The sequence below is a fragment of the Gopherus evgoodei genome, chromosome 2, assembly GCF_007399415.2.
Source record: "Gopherus evgoodei ecotype Sinaloan lineage chromosome 2, rGopEvg1_v1.p, whole genome shotgun sequence".
Lineage (NCBI taxonomy): Eukaryota > Metazoa > Chordata > Testudines > Testudinidae > Gopherus > Gopherus evgoodei.
In genome coordinates this window covers 61,102,779-61,127,387 of record NC_044323.1, presented here as the reverse complement: position 1 = coordinate 61,127,387, position 24,609 = coordinate 61,102,779, and the positions used below count along the sequence as shown (strand labels likewise).

General features: G+C 44.6%; 1 protein-coding gene across 5 annotated transcripts in view; it reads right to left on the bottom strand.

Moving 5' to 3' along the window:
* Positions 1 to 16,957, bottom strand: part of FAM221A (family with sequence similarity 221 member A) — a 38,453-nt gene extending 21,496 nt beyond the window's left edge. For 3 of the 5 annotated variants that reach the window (XM_030550776.1, XM_030550778.1, XM_030550780.1), the window contains exons 1-3: positions 16,857 to 16,957; positions 12,860 to 13,033; positions 6,548 to 6,738 (exon numbers count right to left, since the gene is read on the bottom strand). In XM_030550776.1, the coding sequence (XP_030406636.1) occupies positions 6,548 to 6,738; positions 12,860 to 13,033; positions 16,857 to 16,921 (430 nt within the window). In that variant the 5' untranslated portion in view covers positions 16,922 to 16,957. Of the gene's footprint in view, positions 1 to 6,547; positions 6,739 to 12,859; positions 13,034 to 13,292; positions 13,610 to 16,479; positions 16,576 to 16,856 lie in introns of those variants that run through there. The other 2 variants (XM_030550777.1, XM_030550779.1) reach the window with 2 other exon arrangements.
* Positions 16,958 to 24,609: the final 7,652 nt, after the last annotated feature.

The following is a 24,609-nucleotide window of genomic DNA, read 5'->3' as shown; positions in this document are numbered from 1 at the left end:
CAACGACGGCAACAGCCACAGTGCATCCAGTCCCAGAACCGGAACTGGAAAAGCAACCAGCACCAGAACCGTTGCCAGAACTGTCTCCAGCGCTTGCAAACCCATCTCCAACCCCAACACCAGAGGGCGCCAGTGGGCCTGAACTGGCAGAAGCAGCAGACAACCCTACCCAAGAGGCTCAGCCAGAGCCTGAAATATTGCATAGTGCACCAGCGGAAAGCGGATCACCAGCAACGAAAACAACCCCATCACCTACATCACTTCCAGAGGGACCAAGCCCAAGTCCACAGTCTAAGGAAGAACTGGTGTCTCCAGCCTCAAGAAAACAGTTCCAGACTGAGCAGGAAGCAGATGACAGCCTTCAAAAAGCTTGGATGGCGGCACGGACCACCCCACTGCCTCTCAGCTCTTCTAATCAATCCCGGTTTGTTGTAGAACAAGGACTTTTATCCAAGGAGACTCTTTCTGGTGGACACCAGGAAGACTGGCATCCTCAAAAACAGTTAGTAGTTCCAACTAAGTACCGGGGAAAGCTCTTAAGCTTAGCCCATGATCATCCCAGTGGCCATTCTGGGGTGAACAGAACCAAACACAGGTTGGGGAAGTCCTTCCACTGGGAGGGGATGGGCAAGGATGTTGCTAATTATGTCCGGTCTTGTGAGGTGTGCCAAAAAGAGTGGGAAAGCCCCAAGACCAGGTCAAAGCCCCTCTCCAGCCATTCCCCATAATTGAGGTCCCATTTCAGCGAGTAGCTGTGGATATTCTGGGTTCTTTCCCAAAAAAGACCCCCAGAGGAAAGCAGTACATACTGACTTTCGTGGACTTTGCTACCCGATGGCCGGAAGCAGTACTCTAAGCAACACCAGGGCTAAAACTGTGTGCCAGGCCTTAACAGACATTTTTTCCAGGGTAGGTTGGCCCTCCGACATCCTTACAGATTCAGGATCTAATTTCCTGGCAGAGACCATGAAAGATCTGTGGGAAGCTCATGGGGTGAATCACTTGGTTGCCACCCCTTACCACCATCAAACCAATGGCCTAGTGGAGAGGTTTAATGGAACTTTGGGGGCCATGATACATAAATTCGTAAATGAACACTCCAATGATTGGGACCTAGTGTTGCAGCAGTTGCTTTTTGCCTACAGGGCTGTACCACATCCCAGTTTAGGGTTTTCACCATTTGAACTTGTGTATGGCCACGAGGTTAAGGGGCCATTACAGCTGGTGAAGCAGCAATGGGAGGGGTTTACGCCTTCTCCAGGAACTAATATTCTAGACTTTGTAAGCAACCTACAAAGCACCCTCCGACACTCTTTAGCCCTTGCTAAAGAAAACCTAAAGGATGCTCAGAAAGAGCAAAAGGCCTGGTATGATAAACATACCAGAGAGCGTTCCTTCAAGGTAGGAGACCAGGTTATGGTCTTGAAGGCACAACAGGCCCATAAGATGGAAGCGTCATGGGAAGGGCCATTCATGGTCCAAGAGCGCCTGGGAGCTGTTAACTATCTCATAGCATTTCCCACCTCCTCCCTAAAGCCTAAAGTGTACCGTGTTCATTCTCTCAAGCCCTTTTATTCCAGAGACTTAAAGGTTTGTCAGTTTAAAGCCCAGGGAGATGACGCTGAGTGGCCTGAAGGTGTCTACTACGAAGGAAAAAGTGACGTGGCATGGAAGAGGTGACCCCCTCCACAATCTTGGAACGTCTGCAGCAGCAACAGATCAAGGAACTGTGCACTAGCTTAGCCCCATTGTTCTCAGCCATCCCAGGACGGACTGAATGGACATACCACTCCATTGACACAGGTAATGCTAACCCAATTAGAACCCCACCCTACCGAGTGTCTCCTCATGTCCAAGCTGCTATAGAATGGGAGATCCAAAACATGCTACAGATGGGTATAATCTGCTCCTCTACCAGTGCATGGGCATCTCCAGTGGTTCTGGTACCCAAACCAGATGGGGAAATACGCTTTTGCGTGGACTACCATAAGCTAAATGCTGTAACTCATCCCGACAACTATCCAATGCCACGCACCGATGAGCTACTGGAAAAATTGGGACATGCCCAGTTCATCTCTACAATAGACTTAACCAAGGGGTACTGGCAAGTACCGCTAGATGAACCTGCCAGAGAAAGGTCAGCCTTCATCACCCATGCAGTGGTGTATGAATTTAATGTGCTTCCTTTCAGGCTGCGAAATGCACCCGTCACCTTCCAAAGGCTGGTAGATGGTCTCCTAGCAGGATTGGGAGAATATGCAGTTGCCTACCTCAATGATGTGGCCATTTTTTCTGATTCATGGCCCGAACACCTAGAACACCTGGAAAAAGTCTTTGAGTGCATCAGGCAGGCAGGACTAACTGTTAAGGCTAAAAAGTGTCAAATAGGCCAAAACAGAGTGACTTACCTGGGACACCAGGTGGGTCAAGGAACAATAAACCCCCTACAGGCCAAGGCAGATGCTATCCAAAAGTGGCCTGTCCCAAAGTCAAAGAAACAGGTCCAATCCTTCTTAGGCTTGGTTGGGTATTACAGGCGATTTGTACCACACTACAGCCAAATCGCTGCCCCATTAACAGACCTGACCAAAAAGACACAGCCGAATGCAGTTAAGCGGACTGATGAGTGTCAGAAGGCCTTTACCCAGCTTAAGGCGACACTCATGTCTGACCCTGTGCTAAGGGCCCCAGACTTTGACAAACCATTCCTAGTAACCACAGATGCATCTGAGCGTGGTGTGGGAGCAGTTTTAATGCAGGAAGGACCGGATCAAACTTCCATCCTGTCGTGTTTCTCTGCAAGAAACTGTCTGAGAGGGAAAGCCACTGGTCAATCAGTGAAAAAGAATGCTACGCCATTGTGTATGCCCTGGAAAAGCTACGCCTACACATTTGAGGATGGCGGTTCCAACTACAAACCGACCATGCTGCGCTAAAGTGGCTTCATACTGCCAAGGGAAACAACAAAAAACTGCTTCAATGGAGTTTAGCTCTCCAAGATTTTGATTTTGAAATTCAACACATTTCAGGAGTTTCTAACAAAGTAGCTGATGCACTCTCTCGTGAAAGTTTCCCGAATCAACTGGTTAAAAATTGTCCTTAAAATGTGAGAAGTCTTGTAGTTTACATATTTAGTAGTATATGTATAGGTGCATGTGTTTTATTAATCTGTTTATTCTAAAGTTCTAGGAAGAAATCACCACCAGTGTGGTTCCACACTGTCTGAGATTTGGGGGGCATGTCATAAACAGATGGTTAAGGGTTAATGTCTCTTTTACCTGTAAAGGGTTAAGAAGCTCGGTGAACCTGGCTGACACCTGACCAGAGGACCAATGGGGGGACAAGATACTTTCAAATCTTGGTGGAGGGAAGTCTTTGTGCTGTTTGGTTTGTTCGTTGTTCCCTCTTGGGGCTAAGAGGGACCAGATGTACACCCAGGTTTTCTCCAATCTTTCTGAATCAGTCTCTCATGTTTCAAAATAGTAAGTATAGTCAGGAAAGGCGGATTAGTCTTGTTTGTTTTCTTAACTTGTAAATGTGTATTTTGCTTGAAGGATTTTTACCTCTGTTTGCTGTAACTTTGAATCTCAGGCTGGAGGGGGGAGTCCCTCTAGTCTATATGAATCTGAATACCCTGTAAGCATTTACCATCCTGATTTTACAGAGATAATTTTTACTTTTTCTTTCTTTAATTAAAAGCTTTCTTTTTTAAGAACCTGATTGATTTTTTTCCTTGTTTTAAGACCCCAGGGGATTGGGTCTGAACTCACCAGAGACTGGTGGGGGGAAAGGGTGGGGGGGAAGGTTAATTCCTCTTTGTTTTAAGATCCAAGGAGTTTGGATCAGTGTAGCCTCTCAGGGTAACCCAGGGAGGGGAAAGGAGAGGGGATGGTGTATTTTTCCTTGTTTTAAGACCCAAGGGGTTTGGGTCTTGGGTTCCCCAGGGAAGGTTTTGGGGGAAGAGGAAGTGTGCCAAACACTATATTTTTGGCTGGTGGCAGCGTTATCAGATCTAAGATAGGAATTAAGCTTAGAAGGGTCCATGCAGGTCCTCACTTTTTGGACGCTAAAGTTCAAGGTGGGGAAAAAACCTTGACAGCATGCTACCCCTGCCCCAAGCACTGGCTCTGCAGCTCTCATTGGCTCAATCGGGCACCTGTGGACAAGGCAGCATGCAGAGTTGCCTGGCCAGCACTCTGCCTCCACGTAGGGGCCAGAGGGGGGACATGCTGCTGCTTCTGGGAGCTGCGGGGGCGGCACCTGCAGGTAGGGCAGTTTGCAGAGCTGCTTGGCTGCGCCTCCACATAGAAGGGTCTGGGAGGGGGGACATGCTGCTGCTTCCAAGAGCTGCTTGAAGTAAGCGCTGCCCAGAGTCTGCACCCCTGACCTCCCCCTATGCCCCAACCCTCACCCCCCACACCTCAGCCCCCAGCCCGGAGCCCCCTCCTGCACCCTAAAGCCCCTCATCCCCAGCTCCACCCTGAAACCTGCACCCCCAGCCCAGAGCCTGTACTCCTCCCACACTCCAATCCCCTGCCTCAGCCCAGAGCCCCCTCCCATATGCCAAACCCCTCTGCTCCACCCACAGCCCCCTCATCCCTGGCCCTACCCCGGAGCCCTCACCCCCTCCTGCATCCCAATCCCCTTCCCCAGCCCAGAGCCCCCTCCTGCACCCTGAACTACTCATTTCTGGCCTCACCCCAGAGCCTGTACCCACAGCCAGAGCCCTTACCCACTCCTGCACCCCAACCTCCAATTTCATGAGCATTCACGGCCCGCCACACAATTTCCATACCCAGATGTGGCCCTCAGGCCAAAAAAATTGCCCACCTCTGAGCTAAGGTAACAACTAGCAAGTGAGATCCACTGCTATAATGCTCCCCCAGATGGCAGCAACCGTTATCTAACTTCTTAACCTCCCCTACCAATTGGCTCTAGCTGTTCTGTGGAATGGGCACAGAGTCACCCAGAAGCAGCAGCATACAGCCCAACATATGCCTAGCCAAGAAGGATTCATGTACCTAAATCAGGATACAGAATGGTCCAATTGGTCAGTCACAGGTCTGGGATTCTAGCAACCTGGGTTCACTTCCCAGCTCTGCCATAGACTCCCTGTGTGACCTTGGGAAAGTTATTTACAGGCACAGACTTTAAAGCCAGAAGGGACCATTGTGATCACCTAGGCTGACCTCCTGCACATTGCAGGCCACAGAACTTCACTCACCCACTCCTGTAATAGACCCATAACCTCTGACTGAGTTACTGAAGTCTTCAAATCATGATTTAAAGACTTCCAGTTACACAGAATCCACCATTTATTCTAGTTTAAACCTGCAAGTGACCTGTACCCCATGCTGCAGAAGAAAGGGAAAACCCTCTAGGGTCTCTCCCAATCTGACCTGGGGCGAAATTTTTTCCCAATCCCCAAATTGGCTATCAGTTGGACCCTGAGCATGTTAGCAAGATCCACCAGCCAGAAACCCGAGGAAAAAATTCTCTGTAGTAACTCAGAGTGCCCCCATCTAGTGTCCCAACTCCAGCCATTGGGAATATTTGTACTAGCAGTCACTGATGGGCCATATGCCATTTTAGGCAGTCTCATTATACCGTCCCCTCCATAAGCTTAGACCAGTTAGGCTTTTTGCCCCACTGCTGCCCTTGGAAGGCTGTCCAAGACCTTGACTCCTCTAATGGTTAGAAACCTTCATCTAATTTCAAACTTAGACCTATTTATGGCCAGTTTATATCCATTTGTTCTTGTTTCACCATTGGTGTTCAACTTAAATAACTCCATTCCCTCTCTGATAGAGCAATCATATCTTCCTTCAGGCTTCATTTGGTTAGGCTAAACAAGCCAAACCCCTTGAGCCTCCTCTCATAAGGTAGGTTTTCCATTCTTCTGATCATCATAGTAAACCTTCTCTGCACCTGTTCCAGTTTGAATTCATCATTCTTAGACATGGGAGACCAGTGTTGTATATTATTCTGTTAGATATTATTCCCCATTCTGCAAGCAAAACTGGTTTATGAGATCCTTTCTGTATAAATTACTTCACATACTTCATGCAACTACAATCTAGAAATCTGGCTAAAAATATTCATCAATATATCATTTCAAGAGATCTAAAAGACAGAAAATCAGTACATAGTTTCGATCTGCAGAAGTGGGTTTTTTTACCCACAAAAGCTTATGCCCAAATAAATCTGTTAGTCTTTAAGGTGCCACCGGACTCCTCGTTGTTTTTGTGGATACAGACTAACACAGCTACCCTCTGATACTTGAGTACGTAGTTTAACGGCTGATGTTAATAATTCCTGTTTTAGGGCCAAATCCTAGTCCCACTAAAGTCAATAGCAAAACTTCCACTGAATTCAGTGATACCAGGATTCAACCATTAATATGTTAAATCAGTGTTACCAATAATCTTGCATGGGCTTGAAATGCTATTTCCTGCTAAGTTTAGAAAATATACCTGTATTTAAAGTGTATGCTTCTTAAATTAGCAGTAAAGAATACTGCATGTGTATTTATAGGAAACTAACTTACAGGAGTTACAGGAAAATCCAGGTGCTGCACTGTGCTGATCAGCAAAGTGCTTGCATCTACAACGAATGGGCTGAGTGCCATTTAGAGGGACATAGTGATAGGATTTGCACGGGCAACGGCTCACTTGACAGGGTACACAAATAGGACGATCTTTTGGAATCTCTTCATAATCTGTTTTGTGTTGTTTATACCTAAAAACAGAAAAAAATAAATCAGTACATATGCATATTGGCTATAATAATACCATTATAGTTCAAAGAGATAAGGTCGGTGAGGTACCAACACGGCTGCAACAATACTGCAAACAATTATAGCTCAAAGTCATTCAGCATTTACCATTAAAAATTTATTTAAGGAATTTATTATTTAGATTTCAAGTTTAATGCAGAGATACATTTAGTTCTTCTACAAACAAAAAAAGTGCGCATTCTCACAAAAGATAATTTTCAACACTGTGTGGGGTTTCAAGTGCTTTAAGTTATACTCTAGTGAAAAAATATGGCAGACCTTTACATTTGATTTTTGGCGCCATTTAAAGTATATATATTGAAAGCAGTATGTGGCGATCGAATCACATGGTTATAGAGCCACACAATAAGTGTAAAAATATCAGTAGCTTCAAAGCTCTAAACTCTTGAATTTACCTCTAACCATTTCAGTCTCTGATAGACTCACGGTTCCAAGCATAAACTGCATTTATAAACTTTTGGGATGGGGGGAGCCTATACAGGAGAGATGGGATCCACCTAAACCAAAGTGGAACCAGAGTGCTGGCACTAAACATTAAAAAGGTTGTGGAGCAGTTTTTAAACTAGGAGATGGGGGAAAGTCGACTGCTGTAGAGAAGCATGTGGATCGGACACAGACTTCTCTTAGGGGAGAGTCTAATGATAAAGCAGCAAAGAATCCTGTGGCACCTTATAGACTAGCAGACGTTTTGGAGCATGAGCTTTCATGGGTGAATACCCACTTCATCAGATGCATGTAGTGGAAATTTCCAGGGGCAGGTATATATATGCAAGCAGGCTAGAGATAACGAGGTTAGTTCAATCAGGGAGGATGAGGCTCTGTTCTAGTAGTTGAGGTGTGAAAACCAAGGGAGGAGAAACTGGTTTTCTAGTTCGCAAGCCATTCACAGTCTTTGTTTAATCCTGAGCTGATGGTGTCAAATTTGCAGATGAACTGAAGCTCAGCAGTCTCTCTTTGAAGTCTGGTCCTGAAGTTTTTTTGCTGCAGGATGGCCACCTTAAGATCTGCGATAGTGTGGCCAGGGAGGTTGAAGTGTTCTCCTACAGGTTTTTGAATATTGCCATTCCTAATATCTGATTTGTGTCCATTTATCCTTTTCCGTAGAGACTGTCCAGTTTGGCCGATGTACATAGCAGAGGGGCATTGCTGGCATATGATGGCATATATTACATTGGTGGAAGTGCAGGCGAATGAACCGGTGATGGTGTGGCTGATCTGGTTAGGTCCTGTGATGGTGTCGCTGGTGTAGATATGTGGGCAGTTGGCATCGAGGTTTGTTGCATGGATTGGTTCCTGAGCTAGAGTTACTATGGTGCGGTGTGCAGTTACTGGTGAGAATATGTTTCAAGTTGGCAGGTTGTCTGTAGGCGAGGACTGGCCTGCCACCCAAGGCCTGTGAAAGTGTGGGATCATTGTCCAGGATGGGTTGTAGATCCCTGATGATGCGTTGGAGGGGTTTTAGCTGGGGACTGTATGTAATGGCCAGTGGAGTCCTGTTGGTTTCTTTCTTGGGTTTGTCTTGCAGTAGGAGGCTTCTGGGTACACGTCTGGCTCTGTTGATCTGTTTCCTTATTTCTTCATGCGGGTATTGTAGTTTTGAGAATGCTTGGTGGAGATTTTGTAGGTGTTGGTCTCTGTCTGAGGGGTTAGAGCAGATGCGGTTGTACCTCAGTGCTTGGCTGTAGACAATGGATCGTGTGATGTGCCCGGGATGGAAGCTGGAGGCATGGAGACCAACACCTACCAAATCTCCACCAAGCATTCTCAAAACTACAATACCCGCACGAGGAAATAAGGAAACAGATCAACAGAGCCAGACGTGTACCCAGAAGCCTCCTACTGCAAGACAAACCCAAGAAAGAAACCAACAGGACTCCACTGGCCATTACATACAGTCCCCAGCTAAAACCCCTCCAACGCATCATCAGGGATCTACAACCCAATGATGGTGGACAATGATACCACACTTTCACAGGCCAGTCCTCGCCTACAGACAACCTGCCAACCTGAAACATATTCTCACCAGTAACTGCACACCGCACCAAAGTAACTCTAGCTCAGGAACCAATCCATGCAACAAACCTCGATGCCAACTGCCCACATATCTACACCAGCGACACCATCACAGGACCTAACCAGATCAGCCACACCATCACCGGTTCATTCGCCTGCACTTCCACCAATGTAATATATGCCATCATATGCCAGCAATGCCCCTCTGCTATGTACATCGGCCAAACTGGACAGTCTCTACGGAAAAGGATAAATGGACACAAATCAGATATTAGGAATGGCAATATTCAAAAACCTGTAGGAGAACACTTCAACCTCCCTGGCCACACTATCGCAGACCTTAAGGTGGCCATCCTGCAGCAAAAAAACTTCAGGACCAGACTTCAAAGAGAGACTGCTGAGCTTCAGTTCATCTGCAAATTTGACACCATCAGCTCAGGATTAAACAAAGACTGTGAATGGCTTGCGAACTACAAAACCAGTTTCTCCTCCCTTGGTTTTCACACCTCAACTACTAGAACAGGGCCTCATCCTCCCTGATTGAACTAATCTCATTATCTCTAGCTTGCTCGCATATATACACCTGCCCCTGGAAATTTCCACTACATGCATCTGATGAAGTGGGTATTCACCCACGAAAGCTCATGCTCCAAAACATCTGTTAGTCTATAAGGTGCCACAGGATTCTTTGCTGCTTTTAGAGATCCAGACTAACACGGCTACCCCTCTGATACTTGACACCATGCAAGGCAAAGTCTAATGATAGAGAATCTCCAGGTTATAGTCAGGAGCAGAGGATGGAAGAGGATAATGTAATGGCCAGATCAGATGATAAACATTCACTTAAAAAAGAATCTGACACATCAGAAAAGGGCACACAAATAAACAGTGACAAGTTTTTAAAGTGCTTGTACACAAATGCTAGACAACTAAATAATAAGATGGGTGAACTAGAGTGCCTTGTTATAAAGGATATTGATATAATAGGCATCACAGAAACCTGGTGGACTGAGAGCAATCAATGGGACACAATCATTCCTGGGTATAAAATATATCAGAAGAACTGAACAGGTCATGCGGGGGGGGGGGGGGGAGTGGCACTATATGTGAAAGAAAATGTAGAATCAAATGAAGTAAAAAACTTAAGTGAATCCACATATTCCATAGAATCTCTACGGATAGAAATTTCATGCTCTAATAAGAATATAACACTATGGATCTATTATCGACCACCTGACCAGGACAGTGATAGTGATGATGAAATGCTAAGGGAAATTAGAGAGGCTATCAAAATTAAGAACTCAATAATAGTGGAGGATTTCAATTATCCCCATATTGACTGGGAACATTTCACTTCAGGACAAAATGCAGAGAGAAAATTTATCGATACTTTAAATGACTGCTTCATGGAGCAGCTGGTACAGGAATTCACAAGGGGACAGGCAACTCTAGATTTAATCCTGAGTGGAGTGCAGGAGCTGGTCCAAGAGGTAACTATAACAGGACTGCTTGGAAATAGTGACCATAATATAACAGCATTCAACATCCCTGTGGTGGGAAGAACAACTCAACAGCCCAATACTGTGGCATTTCATTTCAAAAGGGGGAACTATGCAAAAATGAGGGGATTAGTTAAACAGAAGTGAAAAGGTACAGTGACTAAAGTGAAATCCCTGCAAGCTGCATGGGCGCTTTTTAAAGACATCATAATAGAGGCCCAACTTCAATGTATACCCCAAATTAAGCAACACAGTAAAAGAACTAAAAAAGAGCCATCGTGGCTTAACAATCATGTAAAAGAAGCAGTGAGAGATAAAAAGACTTCCTTTAAAAAGTGGAAGTCAAATCCTAGTGAGGCAAATAGAAAGGAGCATAAACACTGCCAAATTAAGTGCAAGAGTGTAATGAGAAAAGCCAAAGAGGAGTTTGAAGAATGGCTAGCCAAAAACTCCAAAGGTAATAACAAAATGTTTTTTAAGTACATCACAAGCAGGAAGCCTGCTAAACAACCAGTGGGGCCCCTTGATGATCGAGATACAAAAGGAGCGCTTAAAGACGATAAAGTTATTGCAGAGAAACTAAATGGATTCTTTGCTTCAGTCTTCATGGCTGAGGATGTTAGGGAAATTCCCAAACCTGAGTCGGCTTTTGTAGGTGACAAATCTGAGGAACTGTCACAGATTGAAGTGTCACTAGAGGAGGTTTTGGAATTAATTGATAAACTCAACATTAACAAGTCACTGGGACCAGATGGCATTCACACAAGAGTTCTGAAAGAACTCAAATGTGAAGTTGCAGAACTATTAACTAAGGTATGTAACCTGTCTTTTAAATCAGCTTCTGTATTCAATGACTGCAAGTTAGCTAATGTAACGCCAATATTTAAAAAGGGCTCTACAGGGGATCCCGGCAATTACAGACCAGTAAGTCTAACATCAGTACCGGGCAAATTAGTCGAAACAATAGTTAAGAATAAAATTGCCAGACACATAGTAAAACATACACTGTTGAGCAATAGTCAACATGGTTTCTGTAAAGGGAAATCATGTCTTCCTAATCTATTAGAGTTCTTTGAAGGGGTCAACAAACATGTGGACAGGGGGGATCCAGTGGACATAGTGTACTTAGATTTCCAGAAAGCCTTTGACAAGGTCCCTCACCAAAGGCTCTTACATAAATTAAGCTGTCATGGGATAAAAGGGAAAGTCCTTTCATGGACTGAGAACTGGTTAAAAGACAGGGAACAAAGGGTAGGAATTAATGGTAAATTCTCAGAATGGAGAGGAGTAACTAGTGATGTTCCCCAAGGGTCAGTCCTTGGACCAATCCTATTTAACTTACTCATAAATGATTGGAGAAAGGGGTAAACAGTGAGGTGGCAAAGTTTGCAGACGATACTAAACTGCTCAAGATAGTTAAGACCAAAGCAGACGGTGAAGAACTTCAAAAAGATCTCACAAAACTAAATGACTGGGCAACAAAATGGCAAATGAAATTTAATGTGGATAAATGTAAAGTAATGCATATGGGAAAAAATAACCCCAACTATACATACAATATGATGGGGGCTAATTTAGCTACAATGAGTCAGGAAAAAGATCTTGGAGTCATCATAGATAGTTCTCTGAAGATGTCCACGCAGTGTGCAGAGGCAAACAGGATATTAGGAATCATTAAAAAGAGGATAGAGAATAAGACTGAGAATATATTATCGCCCTTATATAAATTCATGGTACGCCCATATCTCGAATACTTCGTACAGATGTGGTATCCTCATCTCAAAAAAGATATACTGGCACTATAAAAGGTTCAGAAAAGGGCAACTAAAATCATTAGGGGTTTGGAGAGGGTCCCATATGAGGAAAGATTAAAGAGGCTAGGACTCTTCAGCTTGGAAAAGAGGAGACTAAGGGGGGATATGATAGAGGTATATAAAATCATGAGTGATGTGGAGAAAGTGGATAAGGAAAAGTTACTTACTTATTCCCACAATACAAGAACTAGGGATCACCAAATGAAATTAATAGGCAGCAGGTTTAAAACAAATAAAAGGAAGTTCTTCACGCAGCGCACAGTCAACTTGTGGAACTCCTTACCTGAGGAGGTTGTGAAGGCTAGGACTATAACAGTATTTAAAAGAGAACTGGATAAATTCATGGTGGTTAAGTCCATAAATGGCTATTAGCCAGGATGGGTAAGGAATGGTGTCCCTAGCCTCTGTTTATCAAAGGATGGAGATGGATGGCAGGAGAGAGATCATTTGATCATTGCCTGTTAGGTTCACTCCCTCTGGGGCACCTGGCATTGGCCACTGTCGGTAGACAGGATACTGGGCTAGACGGACCTTTGGTCTGACCCGGTACAGCTGTTCTTATGTATTTATGGAACACTATGGAATTATTTCTTTCGTTTCAAAAATGCTTCCTTAAATATTATCAATCTTTACATCTCTAGATTCTCAAGTTCATTACTGGTATGACAGTGCTTTTTATAAGCATTTCACATTTTCTAAGTAAAAAGAAAGTTCAGCAGCAAGAAAAAAAAACTCACCTATGGGTACAAAAACACTGTGTTTCCGGGCCCACAAGTTTACAGTCCATCCCAGTTGGTGATCTCCAGCTCACGTACAATCTGTTCTGTAATCGTATTGGTAACATTTTTCTTTTGTATTCTTCATATTGCTCTGGGGTAAAAAGTTTTCCTCCGTCGTCATCACCTACAATTCTGCAACATGTAATTGTGTTTCATAATATTTTAATTACATTTAACTTCCAGTAAAATCGAGGGAGGCAAAGATAGGTTGCAATTCTGAAAATATATAATGATGCACCAGTAAACAACACTGAACATTATTTTATCTTCCATAATAGTACCCTAGAGAGGGCCTTTGTAAGGAACTGTACTCAAGTTTTTAAACAAATGCTTATAAACTGGTTTTAATACCATGAAAAGTATCTCGAAGGATGGAGTTGAGGCGACCTACCAAGTTCCTTTTTTCATTGAAGAAAATGGACTGCAAGTCAGGAATGCTGGGGTCTTCCTAGCTCTGACTCAGACTTCCTGCATGACCTCTAACAAGTCACATCATCTCTCTACAGCAGAGGTCCCCAAACTGTGGGGCACAACACCCTGGGGGGACATAGAGGAATGTTCAGTGGCGTGCGGTGGTTCCCAGGCCAGCCCCCACAGGGGGTGTAGAGGAAGCACCACACACCCCCAACTCTGTTCTGGCCCTTCCCCCAGCCATATCCCCAGCTTCTGGCCTTGGCCTTGGCCTCAGCCTCACTGCAGCCCTGCACCCATCGCAGCCCAGCTGCGGCTCCACCCCCGCCCCCAGCCTTAGCCCCTCGCTGCGACTTTGTTCCTAGCCCCGGCCCTGGCTCACTCCCAACCCCAGATCCACTCTAAATCTCGCTCCCTTACCCCTATCCACGTCCCCACCTGCCCCAGGAGACGTGACTCCACTCCTGTCCCTGGCTCAGGGTGGGGGTGGGGAGGTGCAGACAGAGGTAAGGGGGCATGACCCTAAAAAGTTCAGGGGCCACTGCTATACGGCTATGTCTTTACTCCAGAGTTATCTATACTTGAGTTAACTCTTCTGACATTAACCCAGCTTGAATGAGAGCTACCACACCATGAAATAACACTCCAGTTGTATCGAATAGTGTATTAGCAGCACAAAATTATGTAAGCCAGTAGGTTTCAACCTTTCCAAACTACTGTACCCCTTTCAGAAGTCTTGATTTGCCTTGCATACCCAAAGTTTGATCTCACTTAAAAACTATTTGCTTACAAAATCAAACATAAAAATACACGTGTCACAGCACACTGACTGAAAAATTGCTTATTTTCTCATTTTGTCTATATTCAATTTTAGTTTGTACTGACTTTGGTGCTTTTTATGCAGCCTGTTGTAAAACTAGGCAAAGATCAAGATGTGTTGATGTACGCCATGGAAAACCTCTGTGTACACATAACCGAGCTGAGAAACACTGCTATAAGCAGCTGATGAGCCGTGCTAACCAGAACAGTAACCTACATCCCAATAGGCCAGCCAGCTTGGATTAACTATGCTCGAGCTACAGATCTGTGTATGTGTACAGGACTTAAGGGGCAACACTCAAGTTATAATTCTAGTTAACTCTACAGTGAGGACAAGCCCTAGAAGGCCTTCGGTTTCCTCATTTGTGTAACAGGAATAATACTTACCTGCCTCACGGAGTTGTTAAATTTCATTAATTCATGTTTATAAAATGTTATAAACATTTATAGTATTATTATGATAAGTTGCATGTGGTATTACTTTCTACAATAGATATAATATGGGCCTGTTTTTCAGTAAGCTACAGTGTGGATATACATATGCAAATTCACAAAATATCAGTAACGTACAATATCACAGTAATATGTGCTAACACATTTCATCAACACCTGATATCACAATTTATTGAAAGTTACCCTATTTTTTAAAGCATTTTGAACATATATGGATAAAAAGTATGATTACCTGCATCTTTCATATTTTACTGAATGTTTTCTTAAGCTAAAAATAGTGTGCAAGCTATTGCATCATGTATGCTCAGTAAAACAGGAGCTAAATCACTTTTGGGTTTTTTTTAAAGTTATTATTTTAACAAGATACACCTATAGATTCTTATAAATGGGGACATTTTTATAATTGTCAAAATAAAATGTGTCAACTTGTATTTGCTGAAAAAAATAGTAGAACTGGCTTATTGTCCCACTAAACTATTTCACAAAAGTTTACTCTTGGGCAGATGGCAGGCATACAAGCACGCCTGGGCAGGGGAAACAGAAACATAATTTCAACTATCATATTTCAACTGAGATATAATATCTAAAAGATGAGAGAGCTGTGGTTGGGGCAAGAAGCCTGGGCTGATTGGAAGAAAGTAGGCTCAGCTGTGGCCATGCTCCAATCAGGCCCAGCCGACCCCAATAAGAGGCTGTGAGCCAGAAGTCCACTCAGTCTTCCTCTGTTTGTAGAAGGAGAAGGGCCTGGCTTCAGGGACCCATGCAAGATACCTAGCTGGGGAAGGGCCAGGGGAGCTGGGAGCTCTGAGCTAGAAAGCCCTGGGCTGCAGGCCTGACTATAGGCCGAACAGGTTCAGGGTTGCAATGGGGCAGCCCATAGGTAGGCAGAAGCAGCAGGTCTGAACTCCTTTGCTAGTGATGAGTGGTTTATACTGCAGTCTGCCCAAGTGAATGAGGCTAGATGGAGACTGGGCAGTAGCCAAGACTGAGGTGAAGTGGGAATAGTGTGTGTGGGGGGGGTTCCCCTAGGAGGGGGAGACTTAGAATGGTGGGGGTACTGCCAGGTGGCAGCACCCAGTTAAAAGGGCACTGGGGTCCTTGGGGGGACACAGGAGGCCAGCAGTGGTGGTGAAACACTAGCCTGAAGAGGGCGCTCTGGAGTCTGGATGCTGATTTCTGAGGACAACCAGCAGGAGGTGCTGCTGGGTGAGTCTGTGCCCAGTCACAATATGTCAACAGAAAAGATACTTGCATGTCAAAATATTCACAGACAAAGCTAGAAGAGACAAATATTAATAGAGCCATAACATCAGAGACAAAGGCATTGCATAGGGTAGTTGGAAGATTTCCTCCTCCTGCCTTTTGAAAAAGAAACATTTTTTTAAGTTCTAAAGTGTTCTGACATAGCCACAGAACTCATGAAAACATTCTGGAGTCCTAGTGACTCCTAAACTTTGCTGAGCTCTCATACCCAGAATTTCAATGAATGATAACTTAAAAATCACCCGTAGCATATTGCACAGCAGAAAAAGAAGTCTAACAGCAAAAGGTAGATAACATCAGGATTATACCCTCATGTGGAGTATTAAATAACATTTTTAATTACAAAACACTCCTTCCCCTCTGCTAAAAAAGAAGCTTTGTTGCTTTGGTGTTTCCATGGAGGAAAAAAGTGTCCTTGCCCTGTGTCTCATAAAACAAAACAAGGAAGATTCCAGGTTTGTAAAGATCATTGGGAGGGGACGGATTTACATGAGAAAAAAACCTTTTCAGATCAAATATATTGGTATAATTTTGCATTATGGCATCAGGTTCCCAGGGGTCTAACAGCAGAGGCTGATTTGGCTGAGAAATTACCCAGTGTCCAACATTTTTAATTTAGAGGATTCCCCTACCTGCATTCTCCAAAGCAGCCCCGCCAGGGATTCACGTTCATTCTCTCGTAAAACGGCATTTCAGCTTTAATAACATGTTTCCCCGAGGAGCGTGACTCCTGCTGCTTCAACCAGCACCCCCTGCCCCCCATCTCCAGAACAAGGAGTAGGGGGGAGAGACTGACCCCCCCCCAGCCATCTCCCAGCCCAGCCCAGCCCCTGCGGGGGCAGGAGAAAGAGCCTGCGAACTACACAGCAGCCATCTGCGCCCCCATCCCTAGGACCGGGGGAGTGGCGGAGACTCGCGCCCGCCTCAGCCACACCAGGAAGGGCCTTCACGTTATCCGCAGCCCCTGCGCTCAGTGCGGTCTCGTCCCCCAGTGCAGGCGGCTCCTCACCTCCGGTACTCCACGTACTCGTCCACCGCCGCCGCGCCCTCCGCCTGCACCCGCAGCCGCTCCATCTGCGCTGGTCTTCCAGGCCCGAGGGCCGCCCCGCAGCGCCGGCTTCCCGCTCGGAAGCGCCTCCCTCCCAGCCGAGGGGGCAGGCGGCCCAGGCGGGAGACGAGCGGTTACCCCCGCCCTTCGCACTCCCGGGCCGTTACTAGGCTGGCGCCGGTTCAACGGGTCTCCAGCGGGGACTGGCCAACTGCGCCTTCCCAGAGCTTCCCCGCCCAGCCGCGGCGGGTACCGCAGTACAGCCCCCACCGACTGGCTTTCATTGTAGATAAGGCTTTATGCCAGTATAAGGGCTGGTCCACACTAGGGACTTAGCTAATTAGAGTTTTATCGACAAAAATCAACTTTCGTGGACAAAACGGTGAAGGTGTACACACTGAAACGCTCCTCCCGCCCATGCCGACATAATAAAACCACCTCTGCCAGACGAGTAGAGCTTTTTGCAGCAAAGTTTTATTGACAAAGTCTCAGTGTAGACACTGCACTTGGTTATGTCACTGTAAACGGTCTCTAAGCCCACGTCCAGACTAACCTGCGGCATCGGCGGGTTAAAATCGATTGTTCGGGGATCGATATATCGCGTCTAGTCTGGACGCGGTGTATCGATCCCCGAGCGCGCTTACATCGATTCCGGAACTCCATCAACCTGAACGGAGTTCCGGAATCGACACGGAGAGCAGCGGACATCGATGCCGCGCCGTCCAGACTGGTGAGTACCTCGATTTTAGAAATTCGACTTCAGCTACGTTATTCCCGTAGCTGAAGTTGCGTATCTAAAATCGATTTTAATACCTAGTCTGGACGTGGCCTAGGAGGTGTCGCACAATGCCCATCCTAACCCTTCTGAACTCCACTGCCCTGCACTCAGGTACACAAGCTTCTGCCCCTCCCTCCTTTAAATGTCCAGGAATTTTTTAAATTCCACTTTGTTTGCACAATGTGGACAGCTCACATCGCATCTTCCCAGCTGAACACTCAGCAAATGCTCTCCGCTTGAGCACACCTGAATTGTTGGATCTGCTCGCTGTGTGGGGAGAGGAGGCTACGCAGCTCCACCCCAGTAGGAACTTTGATACTTATGGGCAGTTTTCTCATGGCATGTTGGATAAGGGCTACAAATGGGACATGCATCAGTGCCATGCAAAGATAAAGGAGCATAAGCAGGCATACTAGAAAGCAAGGGAGTCAAACTGTTGCTCTGGTGCTGTGCTGAAGACCTGCTGCTTCTATAAAGAGCTGGATGCCATCCTCAGCAGCAAACCCACCTCCATCACAAAGAGCTCTGTGGACGCTTCAGGAGGGGAAGGAAGAGAGCAGACTCAACCCGAGGACAAAGTGGTGGACAAGGAGGTTGTGTTGGAGGACAAGATAGGACAGGCAAGAGAGTCATCTAGTACCATGGCAAGCCAGGACCTTTTCTCGACCAAGGAGGGTTCAAGCCAGTCCCAGCACTCTGTCTCTGATGTGTATGATGCAGAGAGGGGGTAAGTGATCATTTTTAATTGACCTTGCTGGTTTATATGAGAGAGAGCTGTCCTTTGCTTTGTTATATGCTAGGAGTAGGTTAAGGGATAGAAATGAACAAGATTAGCTGTGTTTGCATGTGCTTCACATTCCACTGTGCAGCTATGCAGTGGGGTGGAACACTGTGTTAATACACACTGAGATTTCATGAGACTCTTCCAAAGAGATCTCTAGAAAACTTTCCTGAAGGTATTTGCCAATTCTCTGCCAAAGGTTCCTTGGCAGAGCTACTTTGTTCCTTCTCCATTGTAGGAGACTTTCCCATGCCAATCGGCAATCACTTTTGCAGGGACCAAAGCAGCACATAAGCAAGCAGCATAGGGACCGAATCTGAAGCCACATGCATGCAGGAGATGCACCCTTGCATCCTTGCTTACCCTCAGGAGTGAGATATTGGCTTCAATGACCCCTCCCTGTGGAAAATGGTAACAGACTTTACAATTTTGTCCATAGTTTAGGGTGATCAGATGTCCCGATTTTGGGGTCTTTTTCTTATATAGGCTCCTATTACCCCCCACCCATCCCGATTTTTCACATTTGCTGTCTGGTCACCCTACCCTAGTTGCTTGCAGTGATCCCCTTAAAAAAATTACCTAGACCCTTTGTCCCATCTTGAGCCCATCCCCGTCTCAAACTCACCATGTTTACGCTGTTTGCCAAGCTGCGTGCTTGCCAAGGAACAGTTAGAAAGAGATGTATTTTACTATAATGATTTGATGCAGTTAGTGCACTAACAGTCATGCTTCTGCTTGTTGTTTCTTATGCTTCTGCAGATGTGGTCTTCAGGGGAACCTCTTATACACTGGCAGAGCGCCTCCGCCAGATAAGGAAGTGACCAAGAAGGAGCAAAGAGGACATGTTTCTGAGAGGTGCTCCAATCCTCAGATGCTGAAAAACAAGACCACAGGGTATGGAAAGAGACTCTAAATGGAAATTATAAAATAGGCAGGAGAGGAAGGAGAGCCAGGAGCAAATTTTAATGGGCCAAGTGTCCTTGTTTGGTGAAGGTGGTATTGAGTGTGTAAGGTGCGTATCCCAGACTTTCTCCTTGGAGTATATTCTGTGGTATTGTGGGTCCCTGGCAGTAGAGAACAGATTTCTTGGCGTGTTTGGGGTGGTCACCGGATCTAAGAAGGTAGGTGTGGTGATACATGGATTTCTTGTATATAATTGTCTGTAGGGTTCCATTGTTGAAGCTGATCATGGTGTCGAGGAAGTTGATGCTGTTGTGGAAATGTTCCAAAGAGAGTTTAAAAGATGGATGGTGGTGGCAGTTGAAGTTGTGGTGGAAATTTATGAGGGAGTTTAGGTCATCTGTCCAGACTAGAGGCTGAAAATATCATTGATGTATCTCAGGTATTTAATTGGTTTAATGGTGCATTTGTCCAGAAATTCTTCTTCAAGGTGGCCCATGAAGAGGTTGGCATACTGAGGAGTCATCCTAATACCTATGGCTGTTGTCTCTCTAATATCCTGGGACCACTATGGCTACAACACTGCATAGTTTTATGTGAAGTTATTTTATTTTTGAGTGCACTTACAAATAACCCTAAGATAAGTATAATCAAGTTTCAAGGGGGAAAATATTTTTACGGTGTGCTTGCTTTGTGTGTAGTCTTTTCAATAGTCAGCATCCCCTGCTTCACAGAATCATAAAAAGGTAGGGCAGGAAAGGACATGAAGAGATCAAGTCCAGCCGCAGGGTTGAGGTAGAACCAACTATACCTAGACCATTGCTGACAGGTGTTTATCTATCCCAGTGTTTCTCAAATGTGGCCACAACAGCCTCCTGGGCAGAGATTGGGGGGGGGGGCAGGGCAGGGCGGCAAGGCTGTTGCTCCTGGCTGCCTTGTTGTTTGCTGCCAGCAGGGGATCAGCACCCTGCACAATGCAGCCTCCTGGAGGCTCTAGGCAGTGCTTCTCCAGACATGTGGGGCCAATGTGTGTGCTCAGTGGGCTCTGGGCTTCAGCCTGGGGCAGCAGGGCTTGTGCTTGGAAAAATTGTCAGAGCTACCACCAGCAAGGGTTGGTGGCCATATTCTGAGGCCACCCAAAAAAAAAATGTTTTGAGAACCCAACATGTTCTGAAAATTTCCCGCATTAGGAATTCTGCAACCTCCCTTGGAACTCTGGAAGCCTATTCCAATACTTAGCTATTGTGATAGAAAGTTTTTCCTAATATCTCAACCTATATCTCACTTTTTGCGAGTAAGCAGATTACTTCTTGTCCTCCTTTCAGTGGACATAGAGAACCATCCTCTTTCTAACAGCCCTTAACATATCTGAAGACTAGTTTCAGGTCTCATCCACTCTTTTCTCAGGATTAAACAAGCCCAATTTCTTTTAGACTTTCTGCATAGGTCAGAGAGAAAACATGTTTAACTTTTGAGATCAACTCAAGTTTTATAAATGTCACAATAGCCTGTACTACATTAAGTATCTATATTTTCAGTTTGTACAACGGAGCAAATTATGGTATTTACATTTTTGCAAATGTAAGTACTTGCTCAGTTCTGTTGTGTAGAAAAGCTCTTGCCCAAAGCTTTTAGTTTCAATTTAGCTAGTAGGTTCAGAATATTTTCTTAATTTGAACTAGTTCAAAGATGAGAAACCGACTGGGAGTTGATAAAGCAGAAAAACTTATTTTCCTCTTCTGATCTATGAACACAAACCAGGAGGAAGAGCACACAGGGCCAGATTTTTCAAAGGTATTTAGGCACCTAAAAATGCAAACTGAAAACTGCACTAAGGTTATATCTGCTTATTTAAAAAGCAGTTGAAATGACTTCATGTATTAATGACCTCATTTATTCAGTTCATCTCCATATTGTAGAATGGAGTATTCTGATAATTTTGCCGGGTTTTGGTTATGCAATAGAATTTAAGCCTCTTGTTTATTTAAAAAAAAAGTTTTCTCCACTAGCAAGTACTCTCAGGGTGAACTAATATATTTTTCCCCTATTTTTATATATTTTTATATATTTATAAAATATTTTAACCTAGCCTTACAGAAAGATTCTGGCAAACAATTAACAGCTTTAGAAAGAAGAAGATTGTACCCAAGAAATAATGAGCCAATTAAAGAGGGAGAATGTAGTGCTAAAGCACATGACTGGATGCCCAGGAGACTGATGTTCTGCCAGATTTACTTTTAGCTACATCTCTCTGTTTATTAAAAAAATAAAACTAGATCTGCACGCATCTGTGACCTAATAGCAATGGATGGGATTCTTCAAGACAGATCCCAGAGGGTTTTTTTGTGAGGGAGGACATTTTATATGCTCCAATGATTCTCTAATATGGGGCTGTTCAAGGCTCTGCCACTGCTCCTGTTCAACATATATTATTTGGATTACAACAACAGCTAGAGGCCCCAACTTTTGGTCAGGGCTCCATTGTGCTAGGTACTGTATGCACACCAACATAAACCTGTTAGAAGTGGTTGCATTGGGGCTGCAGTTTGTTAAAGTCTCCATTTCAGATGACAGAAAATTAGCAATTGACCCATGGGCTTGTGAGACTGGAGCTTAGATGAGGGCTAGCGGGCTTGGACTCAAACAGGATAAAACTGAAGTAATTCACAGATTGGAGAAGGCAACAGAAAAATGAGAGAGTTTTTTTCAGTTGCCTTGATCGGACATGTATGCTTCCTATAGTAATCAGGTATGGAACATATTGGGGATTGTATTGGATTCCCAGGTGCTTGTAGCTGTCCAGGTAGCAGTTGCCAAGACTACTTTTTCCGTCCTCGTCTGTTCTTATCTAGCAAGTTATGACCTTTATTTTAGGTGTTGATCTCACTAGCTTTCCCTGCCCAAGTTAGCCAATCACTGAAAAGCAGGAATACCTGAATTACTTTATGCCCAAAAGGGGCATGAAACATTGTGATTGAGAAAATTCAGGTCCATTAGAAAAATACAGTAAAACTTAAAATAAATAAATAAATCAGTTGGTATCAGAGTAGTTACCAGCTAAAAAAATTATTTACAAATAAATTCTGTGTTGTACCAGTTTGAAACAGCCTAATTCTTTTGTGGTTTCTGACATAACCTGAAATTAGAAGAATAACACTATATTGTTAAAACAGTAGTGAGACATCTGTTCCACCTGCAAAAGTAATTTAATATTTGTTATCTACATGTTCTCCTTAAATATTTAGTATTTTTATAAGCTTATATCCAGTATGTGTATTACACAAAGCTGATAGATAGTGCAACTGTTTACTACAAAACTAGAGAACTGCTTTGTAATAGTTGTATGATTGCACACATCTACACAAGCTCATCAGTCATCAGAATCCCTTATCCACAGTGCCCGGGCAAAGAGCTAGCGAACAGGGGAGTTTTGCAAGGGACTTCTCCAAGTGAAGAAGCGCTTACATGACCCTTGGGGTAAGTTTGTTATCTGGTGTGTGTTTGTTGTGCTGTGCTTGCTGCTGAACTGAAACATACCGTGTGGTCTGTTTGTTTGGGGGACCATGTGCTGACTGTATGGGTGCTGAGCCTAGCAGTCTGCTAGGCAAGGCTGAGAGCTTCTTAACAAGGCTTTGATCTGTAAGCCCTTTAGCACCCATCAACCCTTAACCAGAGGGCAGGGCTACTCAGGAAAACCAGGGCTTTAAAAAGCCTGCTTCTAAGTGACCAGAGGATCTAGTGAACAGGAGTGGTTAACAGGGAAGTTTTGTGAGGGAGCTTACAGGGGGAGTGTGGGGGGACTACATACACTTAATATTCCATACACTTCTTTAAACTTAAGCTAAAAACATCCCCTGATAAAAACAACCACCAAGGAACCAGGAGTAAAAGGAGAATGCAGGCAGAAGTCCATCAACAGAGTGGGGACTACCTAGTTTATTGCACCCAATGCAGCATGTGTGATTACCTGCCCTATGGTAGGTGGTATATGTGTGCATTTGGTGCAAGGAACTAGCCCTCAGAGACTGTGTACAGTCTTTGGAGGCCATGGTAACTGAGCTGGAGGAGTTAAGGGAAACAGAGAGGTACATAGATTAGACTTTCCAGGACACTGGAACAGTCCCACCCTCAGTCTGACAACCTCAGTGCTCTCAGGGAAGGAGAACATCCAACTGGAGCAGAGGGAAATGATCCAATAGTTGGGACTCTTCTTCCAGATAATGATGTGGTATCCTCTTGCACTTGAGGATTCCTCTCCAGTGGAGGGAACTCCAGTTGTTAGAAAGAGACAGGTATTAGTAATGGGTGATTCAATCATTAGAAACATAGATAAATGGGTTTGCGAGAATTGCATGGTGACTTGCCTGCTTGGTGCAAAGGTTGCGATCTCTTGAGACATCTTTATAGGCTTATTTGTAGTGTGGGGGCGGAGCCAGTGGTTGTGGTACACGTAGGTACCAGTGACATAGGGAAGGATAAGAGAGAGGTCCTGGAGGCCAAATTTAGGCTGCTAGGTAAAAGATTGAAGTCCAGGACCTCCATGGTAGCATTCTCTGAAATGCTTCCAGTTCCACACTCAGGGCCAGTTAGACAGGCAGAACTGCAGAGTCTCAATGCGTGGATGAGACTATGGTGTAGGGCATCCTCAGCCATGAAGAGTGATGCAAAGAATTCATTTAGTTTCGCCACAATGGCCTTAGCCTCCTTGAGTGCTCCTTTATCATCTTGATCATTCAGTGGCCCCACTGGTTGTTTAGCAGGCTTCCTGCTTCTGATGTACTTAAAATTTTTTTTGCTATTACTTTAACTCTATCCTCCCCTAAGGGATTTCCGAACCACATGCTCCTCTGCACCTGTCAGCTTTCCCCCCAATCCTTAGTTTAAAAACTGCTCTATGACTTTTTAATTTTAAATGCCAGCAATCTGGTTCCATTTTGGTTTAGATGGAGCCTATCCTTCCTGTATAGGTTCCTGCTTTCCAAGTTTCCTCAGTTCCTAATAAATCTAAACCCTTCCTTTTCTATGCCTTTGAAAGCTTCCCCCACTCCAAAACTATTGCACAGTCATATTTTCTTCTCTCCCCACCAAACTAGGCAAAGTTTTTGAAAAATATTGGGGTTCCAAAACCAAGTGAATTATACTCTCCTCTACTTATATAACCTATGAGATAAATAGCAGACTTTATGATTAGTGATAAATTACAAAGATCAATAGTTTAAAGTCTCAAGGTACGTGGAGAGTACGTGTAGAAAATA